Source organism: Colias croceus, chromosome 22 (genome assembly GCF_905220415.1).
Source record: "Colias croceus chromosome 22, ilColCroc2.1".
In the NCBI taxonomy this organism is placed as follows: Eukaryota; Metazoa; Arthropoda; class Insecta; order Lepidoptera; family Pieridae; genus Colias; species Colias croceus.
This window is the reverse complement of record NC_059558.1, coordinates 1238321-1258049: the sequence shown is the minus strand read 5'-3', so window position 1 is coordinate 1258049 and position 19729 is coordinate 1238321. Positions and strand designations below refer to the sequence as shown.

The 19729-nt window shown below is 32.5% G+C and overlaps 1 protein-coding gene across 6 annotated transcripts in view; it reads right to left on the bottom strand.

Moving 5' to 3' along the window:
• LOC123701748 (microtubule-actin cross-linking factor 1) overlaps nt 1-19729 on the bottom strand; it is a 266616-nt gene that overhangs the window by 146642 nt on the left and 100245 nt on the right. For all 6 annotated transcript variants that reach the window (XM_045649283.1, XM_045649291.1, XM_045649282.1 and 3 more), the window contains 2 exons: nt 12828-12917; nt 9407-9577 (listed from right to left, as the gene is read on the bottom strand). In XM_045649283.1, the coding sequence (XP_045505239.1) occupies nt 9407-9577; nt 12828-12917 (261 nt within the window). The remainder of the gene's footprint in view (nt 1-9406; nt 9578-12827; nt 12918-19729) is intronic.

Below are 19729 nucleotides of genomic sequence, written 5' to 3'. Positions count from 1 at the left end.
CTAACAAAGTAGTCGAAAAAACATGTCATCTTCAATATTTTATCGATTGGCGGAAGATTCGGGTTCGACTCCCGCCTCGAGGTCGATTTTTTCTGTTATTAAAATTATTATGTTATTTTCAATTACACATTTCATATATTATTTCACATTTTTTTTAAATAGATCATATTTCGTATAAATGAGTGAATATGTTGCAATATCAATGATCAAGAGGGTTGTAGGCGTTCGTGGGCGTACCATCTGTTTATCGACCTTGTCGCCCACCACTGGGCCAGTGGGACAACTTTTTACAAGTGAAGGTGCAAGTGACATACGTATTATCTGTTTATTATCTCTTTTTACGTCTCTATATCAATATATTTTATAGAAGGCCTCGTCATGGTAAGGTAAAGGACACAGATTCGAATCCCGCCTCACGACTTTTTTTTAATCTGTGGATTCGATTGTCGACTTAATTATATTTATGTGACACTAAAGTAGCGAAATAGGTACCTACTGTTTAAATGAAAAATATCGTATTAAATTTTCTAATCAAACAGGGCAAACGACATTGAATAACATACAAAAAAATGTAAAAGTTCATAATCTATATATTCCGTATATATGTAATATGAATTTTGATTTTTGTATATCGAACAAAGCCACGTCATTTAACCAGTATAACTGAAGGAATATTTCCCATAATTCAAGAGTCATCACTATAGAAAACAACATGATACCTAAGTACATCTCATAGCATCTAACGCAGCATCCGTCCAATCAACGATTCTTAGAATAAATGACGAGACCACTCGAAAGCTAGACTAATTAGTTCGTCTTGGTATGCCCTAGGTTTTTTGTGTTGGAGATAAAAAATACCATCTAGCGATAAGAATGTCGTTTAATAAGTATATTTATAAAGAAATTAAAAAAGAAATGGAAAAAAAGATCATGAAATTTTTAAAAAATCGATTTCCAGGCGGGATTCGAACCCGCGTCTTCCTGCCTTTCCGGGGCAACGCCTAGCCTCTCGGCCACTAGTGTGAAATTTCTCATTTATAAAGCATTTGAATGCTATAAAACTTAATATATATATTTATTTATTGTAGATAGGGAAGCGCTTGACCACAATCTAGCCTGATGAAAAGCTAAGATGTGGTCTAAGTCTAAGGTCTACCCGCTTCCCTAGTAGGTACCCGTGCACTCTACGCTTGAAGACCTCATATTGTACTCATTGGGGAATTTGGTAGAGCCATATAGTCCTGTGTGAGATATTTCAAATATTTTTTACGATTTACGCAATCTATACTAATATTATAAAGCTGAAGAGTTGGTTTGTTTGAACGCGCTAATCTCAGGAACCTGGTCCGATTTGAAAAATTATTTCGGTGTCCATTCATCGAGGTAGGCTGGCTATATATTATCATCTCGCTAAGACCAACAGGGACGGAGCACTGCGGGTAAAACCGCGGAGCACAGCTAGTATAAAAAAGATAGGTATCACAAAATAATAATGAATTTGATTTTTCATTCATTAATAATATGTCGGCATTTTAATATATTAAAATCAAACCCGGGACTTCAAAATCTAACAAGTGAGTCCATAACAACTTTACCAGAGGTTGTCAATCTTAACATAGCCTATATTTAAGTACAATTATCACTTCAACTTAATAAGCTAATATATGCTTTCATAAATATGTATGCATGTTTATCATATAGCCAAGAGTGCTTTAATCGAAACACGGATATCTATGTTTAGTATAATAATTATTATGTTTTTGCTCTCTTGCATAAAAATATCATTTTAACATAATATTTAAATAAAAAATAATATGACATTCCTTTTGTAGGTTTACTAGCTCATGCCCGCGACTTTATTCGCGGTTAAGTTTTTGCGAACAAGGCAATATTTACTATGTACTATGAATATTCGGCCGCCTCCTCGGTACAGTGGTTGACGTATGCGCGTAAAACCGAGGGGTCCTGGGTTCGATTCCCGGTAGAGACGAAGAAAAAAAAAATTTCTCGGTCTGGCAGGACATAGAAGGCTGATCACCTACTTAGGGACCTAAATAAAATCGATCAGTGAAACAGATGTATGAAATGCATCTGCCCCTTACCCCACTTGAGGACATAGGACTTCACTTTTATGAATATTCGAATAAAAGAAATCTTATTTGATTCTTGTATATCTATCTGCAAGTTAAAATTCAACCACAACAGTTTCATCCTTCAGAAAATTAGCCCGAACGAACGGGCGCTTCATTTTTTTATTTAATTGCCGTGGATATACGCAAATGTGTTTTTGTACATTGTAAGATAGATAAATATATCTTTCTTTCTTTATAAAGTTTATTTACTATCACATATTTCTCAGACAAGCCAACTGCGCAAAATATAAAAATGTACACAGGTGCTCTTTATCTTTGCATAACATTTTAAGATATATGATGAGTAAGAAAATTAAAAAGACTATAACATATTATGATATAATATATTCATATACTTACATATAATATATCAAAAATATTTAACAAACTTGCAAAAATCTATTTTACACTGTTGAACTTTTTTAAACTATCAAAATTATAACCGTACCTAAGTATTCCAAATATATTTCTAAGTGTATGTTTGTTTCTCAATCATGCAAAAACTATCTATGTTTTGCAAAGCCTAATCTTGAAAATAGTTCCTTAATTTTATTACCAATTGATCAAAACCACATGCACATAGCTAGTTAAAAAAAACATTTAAGTTACAACAAATAAATCCCCTTGCTTTGTCCACATACCTCGTTAAAAATATATTCATTAATTCTTAACTTAACGCGGCCATATTTAAATGCATCATAATAATAAGACAATTACATTAATTCATCTGTTTTGTAAACATGCCGCGTAATCACGATAGTGGAGTCCATTTTACTTTTAAATTATCCCTATGGCGAATTTGAATAATATGTTAAGCGGGGTAGCGTAATTATTGTTATAGAAACTACAATAAATACTAAATTAAAGTATTTCAAGAATTTTATATATTTGAAGCAACTTAATTCACGTAAGACTGCTTTAACAAATTGAGATAATTTTTGTCTAAATTTCATCGAAATCGGTCAAGTGTTGTGTCGTTGTTTGACGGACAGACTCACATCAATTACCAATAATTTATAGATAGTTACTACTTTTACCATGTACATAGTATGAATTTTAATGTTTGGACATTGTTAAATTAGAAACATTTAAAAATATAGGTACCTAACTAACGAATCCATCCCGTACACCTGCAAAATGTTCTTATTATTTTGTAAACAACTCTTACGATTAGGGTAACTAGTTTATATATCCCGATTTATGTGTTAAAACTTAAATCATAATCACTTTTATCTCAGTTTAACACACTATACAAGTAAAACCAGTAACACATATCTACATTCAGTAAAATTATAATAATTGATACAAATATTATAATTATCATATTAAGCGCCAGTAGCAATGTATTTAAAGTCCATGATAGCCAATTAAAGTGTCACTTTAACTGATAGATAAACAGAACATAATATTATCCAGAAGCTGTCAAACTATATAATACCACTAGCTTTCCGCCCGCGGCTTCGCCCGCGTTTTCAAAGAAAAACCCGCATAGTTCCCGTTCCCGAGGGATTTCCAGGATAAAACCTATCCTATCTCTCAAGTTGGATCGAACTGCACATGGTGTGCGAATTTTATTATAATCGGTTAAGTGGTTTAGGAGTCCATTGAGGACAAACATTGTGACACGAGATTTATATATATATTAAGATATTACTATCTTTACTAATATCACCCAATATTATAAAGCTGAACAGTTTGTTTGAACGCGCTTATCTCAGGAACTTCGGGTCCGATTTGAAAAAATATTCCACTGTTAGATAGTCCATTTATCGAGGAAGGCAATAGGCTATATTATATCATCTCGCTGGGACCAACAGGAGCAGAGCACTGCGGGTAAAACCACGGAGCACAGCTAGTGGTATTGCATGATTCCATACCCCACAATTCACAAATTTTATATCCTTGTTTAATCATTCTATATATCATCCCGCTAAGACTAGTAAAAGCGGATGAATGCGAGTAAAACCGCGGGGCACAGCCAGTTAAATATTATTCCACGATCATACAAACACTGGCACAATAGCAATAATTGTAAAAGTAAATCTATTGTCTCTGTTAAGGCCTGGCGTCTAGACGGCCTAGAATACGGACCCTTGACCTAAAGCCTATTTGATAAGGCTATTTGATTATTTAATCTTTAATAATAATGCGATAACTATTGCACTTATTATTACATCAAGATCTATTGTAACACATATAAGATAAAATGTAATATTTATAAATAACTTTTTATACGGTTAAGCAACGGTTAAGTTAGTCATTATGAATTAACTTTTTCGCTTTAGAATTTAGATGCAAGGGAATTTTCCCGCCAAAATGATTCAAGTTCTCCACATGAAAAATCTATTAACTTTAATACCTACATCAGCATAAATGAAACTTCGCTATTTTTAGGAGTAAATTTTTTTATTGCAAATGGAATCTAAACATTTTTTTCATTTTTTTTTTCTAAAACTTAAAAAATGTCCACTATCGGCGTATTACCACAAATAACTGAACACTAGGCATTACCTATTACCTACATCACACATACAATGACGTCACGACATTACATAATTCAAGTTCACACTGTATGCCCATATAAGGCGACGCGATCGCCGCCCACTCATCGGACAATACTCATATATTTTTTGTATTATTATCGTAAAATTATTACAGTTGTTTACCTTTAGGGACTACGCAATCGACATACATCTGGCTGTTTAAAACCTTGAATATTTCGCGCTTTCTCGAATGATTAAACAGGGATATAAAATTTGTGGGGTATGGAATCATGCATTACCACTAGCTGTGCTCCGCGGTTTTACCCGCAGTGCTCCGCTCCTGTTGGTCCCAGCGAGATGATATATAGCCTATAAGCCTTCCTCGATAAATGAACTATTTAACACCGAAATAATTTTTCAAATCGGACCAGTAGTTCCTGAGATTAGCGAGTTCAAACAAACAAACTCTTCAACTTTATAATATTAGTGTAGATTGATTTTCTCGGTTAATAAAATATTCGTTTCAAATAAAAATTGATTTTTTTTATCCTATTTGTATCGATAAATAAAAAATGAAAACCAAGCGACAACACCTAAAAATTCACACTGACACTAAGTCTTAAGGTTCTATTGATATCTAGGGCCCCCGAGCATCCTGTGTATGTAAATTCATTTTGCATTAAAAAAGATAATATCCAGGAATAAGGATTGCATCACAATGAATCAGAAGGAAGTATTGGATTCACTGGAAGAATCTAATTCACGCGAGATTGTTCGAGCCATGTATCTTCATCTATGACTGCACAGTGCACTTTATCAATCACAATCATGTATTTGTAAACATCAGTTTTAAAACAACACTTATCATTTTAAACTAAAATAATGAAGGATGTGGGTTCTTAAGTTTGTCGCTAAATAATGCCAAAACTAATAAACATATTTCGCGCTATGGTGCCGATTTTTAGAGCTTTCTACAAACATAATGGTTTTTAAAATAATACTTATATAAACAATCATATAAACCTATGTAATAAACGCGTGTGTTGGTATGTTTGTTGAATAAATTAGCAAAAACTAATCAACTGATATTTATAACGATACCGAAGATTTCAACTTTCGTTCCAAAGATTTGTTTAGTATTTAATACTATGAAGAGATCTTATTGGAATTAGTGTCAGGATCTCAGCCAATATTTTTAGGATAAACGTCCAACATTTTATTCTTTATTCGCAATTCTTTGTTTTAGTAGGTACTATTTTCTACAATTCCGGAAATCTTTTGGCAAGCTCTGTAGCCTACAGTCAAACTTGATTGATTTAAACTCGAGCAGTGTTCGTTTTCTGGCACCAAATTCAATTTATTTTTCTTACAAAGTGCTCAAGTTTGGTATCAAAATACAGAATTTCAAGACTTAATGAAATTCTTCAAAGTCGATGGTTTTGTCTTCTTCAATATTAACCTACGTGCCTACTATTATTATAGAGCAGCATGCAGCTAATATTAATATTATTCTATTTTTATAATGCTTCAGGGATTTGATCGTTTGATTGAACGCGCCAATCTCAGAAACTACTGGATCGAATTGCAATGTTATTTGAGTGTTGTATAGTCCATTTATCGAAAGTAACCAATTTATTAAATGTATGTTTAATAAACATTATAACACCATTACAATAATTATGTGTAAAAATTAGCTCCATAAAAAAGCACAAGACACAACTACATATTTTATAAAACTATTTTATTAGAATATACTAGTTACATTAAGATGCAGATCCTAACTCCGTGATCAACATTTGCGCAATGAAAACGAAAGTACATACATACATACGGATCAATTATGTAATGTGACATTTTTGGCTTGCAAAAACTCTCGGCTTGGCGAAGATGCCTTATTGGGTGCTGCTTTCGACACAGCCCGACTGGTTAAGCATTTTAAAATATAGGTTTAATGTATCGTTTTGTATATTTTGCAGTTCTTCATATTTATTATAACATGTCGCCTATATTACGTAGTCAAATGTACAGCAAAGTTTATCGTATCTTTAGAATTAAAATATGGAATAGAATGGAATGTGAAATATGTACATAGCGCGTAGTAGTAGGAATCGAACCCACAACCTACAAGTTTACAGAAACGTACGCTATGCTTACACACAATTTAGGTAATCCTAACCTTATTTTCTCGTAATCTACCTTTACTTTACAACTGATCAAAATAGATTCACCCGTTTCCACATAACAACGGCACATACGTACCCTTTCGCATTCATAAAAAGGAATTACCACAATTCGCAAAAGTTTCGCACGCACACATTAACATACTGTATATATATGTATGTATGTCAGAGTCACACACGTACACTATTATCTACGTGGATAAACACCATCTATGAATTTCAATTATCCTTAAGAGGCCTACACCACCGAAACTAGCGCCACCGAACATTTTATTTTTTTACTCCTTAACCAGATCAAATTTAAAAAATCTAGCTCGGTACTTTGCTAGTATATTACTTGTAGTATTTTTGGTATTACTTTTCACTATTCTAACTGTTCATTATTCTAGAGAACTTTTGATTACCGCCAAAAGTGGCCACTTTTGGCGGTAATCAAAAGTTCTCCTAATTTACCGAATGCAAAATAATGAAAAGTAATACCAAAAATACTACAAGTAATATACTAGCAAAGTACCGAGCTAGATTTTTTAAATTTGATCTGGTTTAGGAGTAAAAAAATAAAATGTTCGGTGGCGCTAGTTTCGGTGGTGTAGGCCTCTTAATACCTTAAACGTATGAATGTGACGGTTACACAATATTTTTTATTTTTTATTAGCATGCAGATATTACTACATAGTACATAGTATAAAACAAAGTCGCTTTCTCTGTCCCTGTGTCCCTTAGTATATTTAAATCTTTAAAACCTTTTTTATCCCGGAAATACCAGGGGAACGGGAACTACGGGGGTTTTTCTTTGAAAATGCGATTAATTAGATTTCTATAGTTATTGATTACCTTTCTATAATACTCTATTCTATTCTCTCTACTATTTTATTTTAAATTAAACTTTGTTTATGAAAGACTGGAAACAAATTGCTTCTCAACTTAATAACAACTATGAATTATAATTAATGTATACTTTGTCCTTCTATTTTTCATATATTTGGTTTCAAAGCAATTATAAACTAATTTCTATTCAAAATACAGCAAATTACGTAATTGTAGGTCGTTTTCAAATACTCATAAGATTCACAAAATATCGTGAATATAGTGCCCTTGGATGTTAAGGTTCTTCCTAACTAATCCACCAATGGACGCCATTTTATAAACAGTGTCGTCATATCTATACGCAGTGTCGTTATTAAAAGGCTTATAGCTTCACCTGTATGTTTGTATGTAACCGACTACTTTAAATTTGATATTAACTCATTTTAAACAGACAGATTTTATTCATTACACTTTTAGGATCGTGAAAATACAATAGTTTCACCTTTTTAAAGCGAGATTTTTAGTTTATATTTTTGACTTTAATTAGTTATTAATTGTTCCTTCTCATATCGCGATGTTTCCACAAGAAAATGAGAAAATTGTCGAAAGATTGTTTCATAGATACAAGAAGTCAAACAAAATAACATCGGATCATCAATAATTGCATACAAATATATGCAATCTAGTCATCAATCATGAGAAAACTTTATCGAAGAGAAAGAACTTAAACGTTACGTAACAAAATCAATATTACACTCGGTAATGCTTTTCAAATTCATATAGTCAAATAATTGGCGATCTAGAGGTCATATGGATTAGCGGAGCAAATGTCACTTGCTCACCTAATTACCCACTGATGTTCATTGAAGGTTTAAATCTAATTGAAATGTGTTTGTCAATTTCTGTATCTAATAGTGTTAAGGAAGAGCGGAACCTCCTGACACAAGCATTTGTTTGCTTACTAGGAGTGTTCCAATCACAAATTAGTTAAGGACATATTGTAAAAGGAAGAAATAAATAATTTTGAATTTTTGAATTTTTTGAATTTGAATACGTATTCACTTTGATGGAGTAATAAAAGAAATCGCGTAATATTCGTAATAGATTTTTGTAAAATTAAAAAAAAGTTCTTACGGATGAATTTCTGTTTTGATTGGTTATTCTTGTTATAATGAATTGTCGAATCTGTACTATTAACTATTCTGTGGTCGAATGTAGCAATCACATTTTTCTTAACTACCCCACATTTTATATTATCATCGTCCAACTATAATAAACCAGTAACCACCCTATCCATTTTAATTCACACAGACATCAATGCCTATAATTATGTATCGCGTAAATTGTAAAAGATTCCTTTTTCTTTTATCTACTTCTCATAATTATGTGTTATTTTTTGACTGACCGGTTGGCTTGGTTGGTAGTGGGCCTAGTGGCCCTGCCTGCCAAGCCAGAGGTCGTGGGTTCGATTCCCTGCACCAGGGGAAAATATTTGTGTGATGAACAAAGATGTTTGCTCTGTGTCTGGGTGTTATTTATCTATATAAGTATTTATTTAAAATTATATAATAATATGTATGTTTATCAGCCATCTGGTGTTCATAACACAAGCGAAAGCTTAGTATGGGATTAGTATGGGATCAGATCGTGCCGTGTGTGAAAATTGTCCTGAAATACTTATTTATTATTTCTCCTATAAAGCACGTGTACCCCAAAATACAGTCCTAGTTTGGTGTCCAAATATATCAAATTGGTACCTAACCTACAAAATGTCCAAAATATACCTACTTAAGACTAAACTTACTTGGAAGTGCAGGATGATCGTCCATATCAATCCCAGGGTGAGCTTCGGGTTCCCATCCACGATGTCTTCAGCTCTGATGTTGACCAGCTTGATTTTCTTGTAGCGGAGGAAGTCCAGCGCCATCTGGACGTTCTGCAGCATGTGGAATCGCATCCGACCTCGCTCCCGCGGCTGCAACATTATTGTTAATGTTAGAATACTTTCATGTTACTATAATAATACTTCTTATAATTACTTCCTTTGCAATGGTGACTAAAACATTACAGTTTTGGATATTATGAATTTATACGACTATTTTAAAGATTTGATAATTTTTTTAAGTCAGGACGTCTGTAAGTAGTCATTTTAGTGTATGTATTAAATAGACGCTCATTTATTTATATAAAAATGAAACCCGTTTCGCGTTGACACGGCATCACGCGTGAAAGGCTGAACCGATTTCGATAATTCTTTTTTTAATATAATCCTTGAAGTACGAGGATGGTTCTTATGAAAAAAAAAACATAAACATGTACCACGGGCGAAGCCGAGGCGGACCGCTTATTTATTTATTCTTTTGGCATGCTACGTAATCCAAACAGTTTGATAGATTTTAGCTTCTTGGATGTCGTAAGATTATTCTGAAGTCTTCATTGTGAAAACGATACTTCTATAGTAACAAGATTTTACTTCCCTGAATCATTAATAATATTATCTTATATATAAAATTCTCGTGTCGCAATGTTAGTCTGCATACTCCTCCGAAACGGCTGGACCGATTCTCATGAAATTTTCTGTGCATATCGGGTAAGTCTGAGAATCGGCCAACATCTATTTTTCATATGTACCACGGGCGAAGCCGGGGCGGACCGCTAGTAGTATCTATGTTCTAGTAAAACGTAACTCATGTACGTTTTTAATTCGTTAATTAATTCATGTTTAACATAATATGTTAGCCATATTTTTGGCCATTAAAAACATATCATGTAAAACCACACCCTCGTACTAGATGACTCTAAGTCATGACATTGCATTTTGTTAAAGACCATTTGTTTCAATTACTTTCACAATAAATTATGGTCCGGGAGCCAGAAGCAGATTTTAGGACCAAGTTCCTCTCAAGCCGTAATTAGTAAAATGCATCAAAATATAGTTTTATGAAGCCTCGTGAACGTCAGCTGGAGCTCGGTTGGGGGGGTGAGCAGTTGTAGCCTCCCACGCACGTAAGACAAAAAAGTATATTCATTCATTTCCTCTCAGCTAAAAATTTGTCAAATTGTAGCTAACCCAATATCTCAACGAAAAAAAATAATCAGCTGGTTACAACATGGTGTATTATACGTCAGCTGGTGTCTCGAATATAATGAGACATTAACAAAATCATCGAGATACGTGGAATTCCATCAACATAAGTCCCCGTAAAAGATAAGTAATAACTTTATTAATTATATATTATACTATTATTTTTTTAATAATTATAGTTAACTTATGTTTTTAGTGGGTTATTTCATATTTGTTACACTTTTAAGTAGTTATGTGAATTTGATGATATGATAGTTATTTTTAAATGCAGTTTATAATATTTGTAAAAACATGTTTACCGATGTGGCTGAATGTACGTAGTACCCCGATCATGCGCACAACTAACCACCTCCAAGTACCTTATTACTGTCTATATTATGCTAGCGTGTGTTGCTTGAATTTTTAAAAATAACGATAATAATTAAAGATACGTCATTTCATCTCAGATGAAAATTTGTGAGCTGATTGTTAATATACTGATGCGATAAATAAAAAAAATCAGCTAGCAATAATTCGAGGAAAACCTAGTCAGTTGATGCATATAAATTGGCAATAGATGCTTCTGTCTAACTCCTATGTAATAACTTTCAAAGTATCAGCTGACGGTTTTTCCACCAAGATACAGCCAGCTGACCTATATATATATCCACAGTTACATATAAGCTATCATCAGGTAAATTTTTGTTTGAGAGGAAATCACGGAAAATAATTTTATTTTTTTCATGTTCGAGACACCAGCTGACGTATAATACACCATGTTGTAACCAGCTGATTATTTTTTTTCGTTGAGATATTGGGTTAGCTACAATTTGACAAATTTTTAGCTGAGAGGAAATGAATGAATGTATTTTTTTTCCTACGTGCGTGGGAGGCTACAACCGCTCACCCCCCCAACCGAGCGCCAGCTGACGTTCACGAGGCTTTATAATACTATACTCTGATGCGTCTGACGAATTATCTCTTGAGAGGAAATAATTAACCAAATTTGCACCTGGCTCCCTAACCATTATGTTTTACAGTATATTATGACAGTAAGCTAATATTATAAAGAGGAGAGATTTGATTAATTGTATAATTGGTCAGTTGGAAACGAATTGACTCGTAATGGACAATTCAAAAATATTTTACAATTGGATAGCTACATCTTTACGTGTTAATAAAGAGTATGCAAAGTGAATAGTGTTTAATAATTATTATACCTAGATAAAAATTCTTCGCGAATTTAATTAACTTTTTTGTATTTTATTTTACGTTTGTTTCGGTTTTCTATGTTTTATGGTAGATTCAGGTAAAGGCTTAGTGCCTTCAGTTGTTTTCATTTATATGTACCTACTATATTATATACCTACGGAACCCATTGGGGTTCCATAGATATTGATCTATCAACATTCAGCTGCCATATAAATCAAGTAGGGTACCGACAGGTGCTCGAACCCGCTACCCTTGCGGTCGAGGTGAACCGCGACACCAATTGTGTCATTGTATTTATAAGCGAAATTTTTTATTTCTTAATTTTGTTATTTTTGTTTCTTTAGAACATAATATATTGTCTATATACAAGTCATTATTTACTTATGTATTAAATAACTAGCTTTCCACCCGCGGAATCGCCCGCGCAGTCAAAGAAAAACCCGCATAGTTCCCGTTCCCGTGGGATTAACCTATCCTATGTCCTTTCTTGGGTATCAAAATATCTTTATACAAAATTTCATGCAAATTGGTTCAGTAGTTAAGGCGTGATTGAGTAACAGACAGACAGACAGACAGAGTTACTTTCGCATTTATAATATTAGTATGGATTATCTTTTACTATTTAGTGCAAAGAGCCGTTATTCTGGCTTCGATAAAGCACGGAATAAATTTACTTAATTGTTGTGTAAAATTCATTCCATTTGATAATCATATTTAAAAAAATATAAAACTTAAATTGACCACAAAAACAACCAACAATTAACACGAATATTTATTTATTTATTTATTAAAAACTAATATAACGAGAGCTTTCATGCTCCAAAAAGAAAAAAAAATCATATAACATAAACTGCATATATGTACATAAGAGACTACTATGGGCATTTTAAATATCAAATATGTTTATATTTATAATAATAATTACGATAAATGGGTTAATAATACTTACAAGGTGTTCGCCAGAAAGCACCTCCAGCAGGGATATGAGGTTGAGTCCATCCCGCAGGTCTTCGAACAGGTCGTTCACATGTCGGTTCACCTGCAACATGATCATCATCATTTTTATCACCATCATCATCATCATCTACAAAAACATTTTTTTTTTCATTTTTTTCAAATATCACATTTATATGAAAATTATGATAAAAAGAACAACAACATATACCTATTTAGTTACAAACATCAACATCTAGTGTTGTAAAAGTGAAATTAAAAGACAACATAAATATATCAAATACAACAATTCTTATCATCATTTTATAAAAAACAAAAATTGTTTTTTTTTTAATCTAAACTACCTGTAATTTATGTGAAAATTGGTCAAAATTAAAATTTTAAGTTATACAAAAAATGTTATGTTGTTTGTAACATAATATGCGCAATGAAGATTGATTACAGAAACTTATGAATAATTTATTATACAAATATGTATCAACAACGTATCTAATGAATTCAAAAACAATTACTTACAAAAATATTTGTATAATTACAATTGTTACATAAATAATTGAGATTAAAAAAAAATATTTTTTTTTACAGTACAATAGGGGAGCGCTTGGCCACGATCTCGCCTGATGGTAAGCTGAGATGTGGCCTAAACATATATAAAAAAACTGATAACAAAACACTCTAGATAATACTTGAACAAAGAAACAGACACACATCATTTAAAAAAAGTTTTTATGTACGTTTGCACATACATAAAAGTTACAGCATTAATTTCTAGATAGTTATTGTATAAGAGGAAAAGGAATTCTATTAACTATTATATACACACTAATTAATTCACACATAACAACAACAACAAAATAAAAAAAAACAACAATAAATAAAAAATAATTATCTATAATTAAAAACTAGCTGCATGCTCTATTTTAAAATATTATTGCAATTTCAATAGTACGCACAATAATTTTATTACTTCAAGTTCTACGGATAATTTCAATCATTATTTATTATCTAAGCGCGATATAAAAAGGAATCTATGATCTTTTTTATAAAGTTCTGATAAAAAAGAAAAATAGACTGTATTTCTCCGATATTTTTTTTTTTATTTCGACTCACTTCATTATTGAATATCTATCGAATAAACTTAACCAGCGGTATTCAGTACTATACTGCAATATAAAATCAAAATGAAAACTACAATCAATATTCATGATTCCTTTTTATATCGCTTATCACACTATTTTCAACAATAAACAAATCAATCAAATAATGCAACACAAATCATTATAATAATAACTACTAATAGTAATAACTACAATAACTACTAAATCATTTTCTAAATACATTAAAAACTAAAAATAAATGCTAGTGGAACTACAATAAAACTTAAAAGCAATACTCATAATGCTGACGTCTAAATAGTAGTAAATCATAAGTAATAAATTACAATAATGGTTACTAAATATATACCTACTATAAATTTCTATACAATTTAAAAATTACAATAAAAATTAGGTGCAATTACATCTAAATTTCAGCTGATCTTTGATTAACTAAAAAGGGAATATTTGCAATCGATTCACGTATTCTGTTTGCAATAAATACTCGATTATTGTACTCCACTGTTTAGACGTGCTTTTTTCTTATCGATAATATTTTTTGTACATATCTAAAAATACCCTTTTGTAAGCCCGACTTACAGTAATATGAGGTCTTACTTAAGTTTGAGTTAGTTCTCAAGACCAGCTGAACACACATGCGACTCACCTGTTGCGGCGGACAGCAGGGCTGGTTGTTGACGACCTCGCACACGTGCAGCCGTGTGTACGTCTGTCCGAGCAGCGTGAAATATTCAAACACCTGGGTGAGACCGCGCAATGTAACGCTTACAATTTGTTTACGTCGCTACTTATACACAATACTACACCTAGGTTACGCTATCAAGCGTACAACGAATGCCTTATCTTATACATATATACAATTATCAAACGCATAAACGCGCGTGAATGCGTTTTCAGTGGCACTGTGCTCTTTCTATACAAACGCAGATACTTACAAGCAACAGCAGTAGGGATATCACCAAGACAAAAGGCAGACCGTTTCGCTTAATTTTGTTTTGTCAACCAACTATCCGTCAGCAAAATGAAAGGTTTCAGTAGCCGATTTTTAAGCCAAACTTTCGCTCGTCTTTTGCATGCTAAACCTGCAGATCCAGCATTCACGCGCTACGCTGCGTGGTGCGGTGCGGTGTGCTAATTGTCTTATACGGCTTAGTGCGTTATTTTATGGCGTTGCGTTTTGTGTTATAATCAAGCCGTTATATCAAAAATAGGATTACATCTTCGATCATAAGTTCTTAATGATCAAAGACGAACGTGAATAGCTATATATCTTATTTAATTTATTAAATCCTTGTGGTAATTAACCGAACGAACATCCTTACATATCAATCAGTTTAAAAATCACGAAGTTCTAATGTAAAAAAGTGATAATCCTTTTCAATGGTGGTTAGAAAGATCCTATATTGAATCCAGGATGAATCCATAAATCAGTAATTTTTGAACGTCTAACAAACATAATCACACATCTATAATCAACATAAATTACAATTTTTGACATTATGAATGCATTCTAAACATAAATTTACATAATTATTCATTCATCAACTTGATAATTATCCAATAAATTGCTAAATACATTTTCGTTCATCAGTTTAAAATAATTTAAAAATATATTTTCATATTGAAAATAACACAGCATGCAGCTAACTACTTATAACTAGCAAAAAATAAATAACAAAAAGAAGGCGTGGTAACAATACAATGACCTAAAATATATTTATAAATCTATTTTTAGGTTGATCTTTAGACTTAGATATCTTTAGGAATTTTAAATTGAAAAACTATTACGTAAAATAAAGTTTTAACTAGAGTATTTGCCTTAAGTGACATGCTAGAGTATTTGTTAAGTATGTAATTTTTTTTATTGAGAATAGGGAAGCGCTTGACCACAATCTCGCCTGATGTAAAGCTAAGATATGGTCTAAGGTGGTACGCGCTTCCCTAGAAGGTACCTGTTCACTCTACGGTCTACGCTATGTATATAATATGTATATCTGTATACGCTATGTTTATATATCTATGTAATCTATACTATTATTATAAAGCTGAAGAGTTTGTTTGTTTGTTTGATCGCGCTAATCTTGGGAACTACTGGTCCGATTTGAAAAATTCTTTCGGTGTTAGATAGCTCATTTATCGAGGCTATAATACACACACCGGCACAATTAGCGGAACAGAAACCGATACGCGAGAACATCGTCTGGGATTTGAACGAATGGCAGCAGGTTCTCTTTACTGATGAGTGCAGAGTTCTTTTAAAACAGATCAATGGGAGACAGCGAATATGGAGACACAGAGGAGAACGCCAAATATAGTCTAATTTTGAACACACAGTGGCTTATGGTGGCGGCTCGATAATGGTTTGCGGAGGGATATGTTTGAGAGCTCGCACGGAGTTATTGATAGTCACAGGAAGGACCATGACAGCAGATAGATACATCAGAGACATTTAAGAAGAACATGTTGTACCATTTGCCCCATTTATTGGTGACTACTTTATTCTAATGCAAGATAATGCTCGTGCTCATAGTGCACAATCGGTACAGGCATATCTGAGCCACGTAGGTATACCGGTGATACAGTGGCCAGCAAATTCCCCCGATATGAATCCGATAAAGCATGTCTGGGACTTGCTAAAAAGAAGGGTTAAATCCAGAATGCCACCCCCCAACAATCTGAATGAACTTGGAAACGAATTACTTGAGAAGTGGGAGCGGTTGCCTCAAGAAATCATCGATAACATAATCTGTAGCAAGCCCAGACGAATGGAAACCGTAATCAGACCAAGAGGGGGAAACACTCGTTATTAATTTTGCTTTAATTTTATTGTTAAATCATATAATGCTTACTTTTTTTATTTTTTTGTGATGGTTCATAATCATCTAAAAATTCCACTTGTTTCAAATTTCTTAATTTTTCAATAAAAAATAACGAAGACTTTTCAAAGTCGTTGTTAAAAGATGTTAATCAACTTGTTATTTTGTATCTAATTACATTTTCTTCAAATATATGCGTTATTATCTCATAGTCTCACTTTTTTTTTTGTTCCGCTAATTGTGCCGGTGTGTATATTATATCATTACGCTACGACCAACAGGAGTGGAGCCACGGGGGTGAAACCGCGCGGAGCAGCTAGTACCTATTATAATATTTTAGGTCATTTTACAAATTAATATATATTATATTAAATACAAACCTTTAAATACCTCCAGTGCTGTTCCAGATATGCGATGAAAGTAACAAAATAACAATTTGTAAGTATGCGTATGAATCAATTATTTTCAGAGGATTTAAAACGCGATTCATTTCACACTACTGTTTTTAGTATTATAAAACTACTGTATTACATTTGATGTGATTTATAAAACGCGTAAAACCTTCGTCATTACACTCTAAGTATACATTTGTATAAAGTTAAACACAGACACACAAGATCTTATATTCATTGGTAAATCAATATCAATAAAGATGACTGAAATTTATCTTATTTATGGTAATAATAAAATAGGTATGGTATTCTGTACGCTACAAAATAATTAAATTAAATTAGAATGATTTAATTTCGCTTCGGTTTTTATGCTTAATTTTATGGTACCTAATCAATATCTTTCAATTAGTTTTTCGAATTTATTCTGTCACTGAATAGTTTACTATAATCAGTCGTCAAAATTTCCATAAGTCGCGAAAATTTCTATAAGCTGGAAAATTTCCATAAGAAAGGAAAATTTCTATAAACAAAGAAAATTTCTATACGTCAGGAAAATTTCTATACGTCAGGAAAATTTCGATAAGGCAGGAAAATTTCTATCTATAGGTCAGGAAAAATTATTGAGTGAGGAAAATTTCTATACGCCAGGAAAATTTCCATAAGTCAGGAAAATTTCTATAAGTAAGGAAAATTTCTATACGCCAGGAAAATTTCTATACGCCAGGAAAATTTCCAAAAGTCAGGAAAATTTCTATAAGACGGAAAATTTCTATACGCCAGGAAAATTTCTATACGTCAGGAAAATTTCTATACGTCAGGAATATTTCTATACGTCAGGAAAATTTCGATAAGGCAGAAAAATTTCTATAAGTTAGGAAAATTTCTATACGTCAGGAAAATTTCTATAGATAAGGAAAATTTTCATAAATCCGGAAAATTTCTATACGTCAGGAAAATTTCGATAAGGCAGGAAAATTTCTATCTATAGGTCAGGAAAAATTATATAAGACAGGAAAATTTCTATACGTGAGGAAAATTTCTATACGCCAGGAAAATTTCCATAAGTCCGGAAAATTTCTATACGTCAGGAAAATTTCGATAAGGCAAGAAAATTTCTATCTATAGGTCAGGAAAAATTATATAAGACAGGAAAATTTCTATACGTGAGGAAAATTTCTATACGCCAGGAAAATTTCCATAAGTCAGGAAAATTTCTATACGCCAGGAAAATTTCTATACGTCAGGAAAATTTCTATACGTCAGGAAAATTTCTATACGTCAGGAAAATGTCTATACATCAGGAATATTTCTATACGCCAGGAAAATTTCGATAAGGCGGGAAAATTTCTATACGCCAGGAAAATTTCGATAAGGCAGGAAAATTTCTATAAGCAAGGAAAATTTATATACGTCAGGAATATTTCTATACGCCAGGAAAATTTCGATAAGGCAGAAAAAATTCTATAGATAAGGAAAATTTCCATAAATCCGGAAAATTTCTATACGTCAGGAAAATTTCGATAAGACAGGAAAATTTCAATTTATACGTCAGGAAAAATTATATAAGACAGGAAAATTTTTATACGCCAGGAAAATTTCCATAAGTCCGGAAAATTTCTATACGTCAGGAAAATTTCTATACGTCAGGAAAATTTCTATACGCCAGGAAAATTTCGATAAGGCAGGAAAATTTCTATCTATAAGTCAGGAAAAATTATATACGCCAGGAAAATTTCTTAACGTCAGGAAAAATTCTATAAGCCAGGAAAAGTTCTATACGTGAGGAAAATTTCTCATTGCCGCAAAAATTGATATAAGTCAGGAAAAATCCATAAGTCGGGAAAATTTCGATAAGACAGGAGAATTTCTATACGTCAGGAAAATATCTCTTTGTGGGGAAAATTTCAATAAGCCAAGCTAAAGCTAAGCTAAACTACATATAATTAGAATTAGTGAATGAGTACATAATATTTCAGTACTTAAAAAACAGAGGACCGAACAAAACCGCCGACGGTTTTATTCTTTATTATTAGGAATCGAGCCCAGGACATCTCGGTCCTTTTAGAGGTCAAAATCTTATACATAACGGTATAGGATTATCTGAGTTATGTGTGAATCATTGCTTGATTAATGCACAATAAACAGTATTGGTCCATCGACATGTAATTAATATTAAAGCAGATAAATGTGAATATATTTATTGTTAAACTAGCTGTGCAAATTCAATTATTTCTATACCTAGATCATTTATTTAATCTGATGTATAACCCATACTAGCTCCGCGCGGTTTCACCCCCGTGGCTCCACTCCTGTTGCCCGTAGCGTGATGAAATATAGCCTATAACCTTCCTCGAAAAATGGGCCATTTCGATTCGTATTTTTCAAATCGGACAAGTAGTTCCCGAGATTAGTGCGTTCAAACAAACAAACAAACAAACTCTTCAGCTTTATAATATTAGTATTAGTAACTGTAAAGTTTCATCCAAACCCATCCAATAGTTTTTTTCGTGAAAACGTCGAACTATAAACCTTCTCTTTAATATGAACGAGGCTACTGCCGAGATTTTAAGGGTG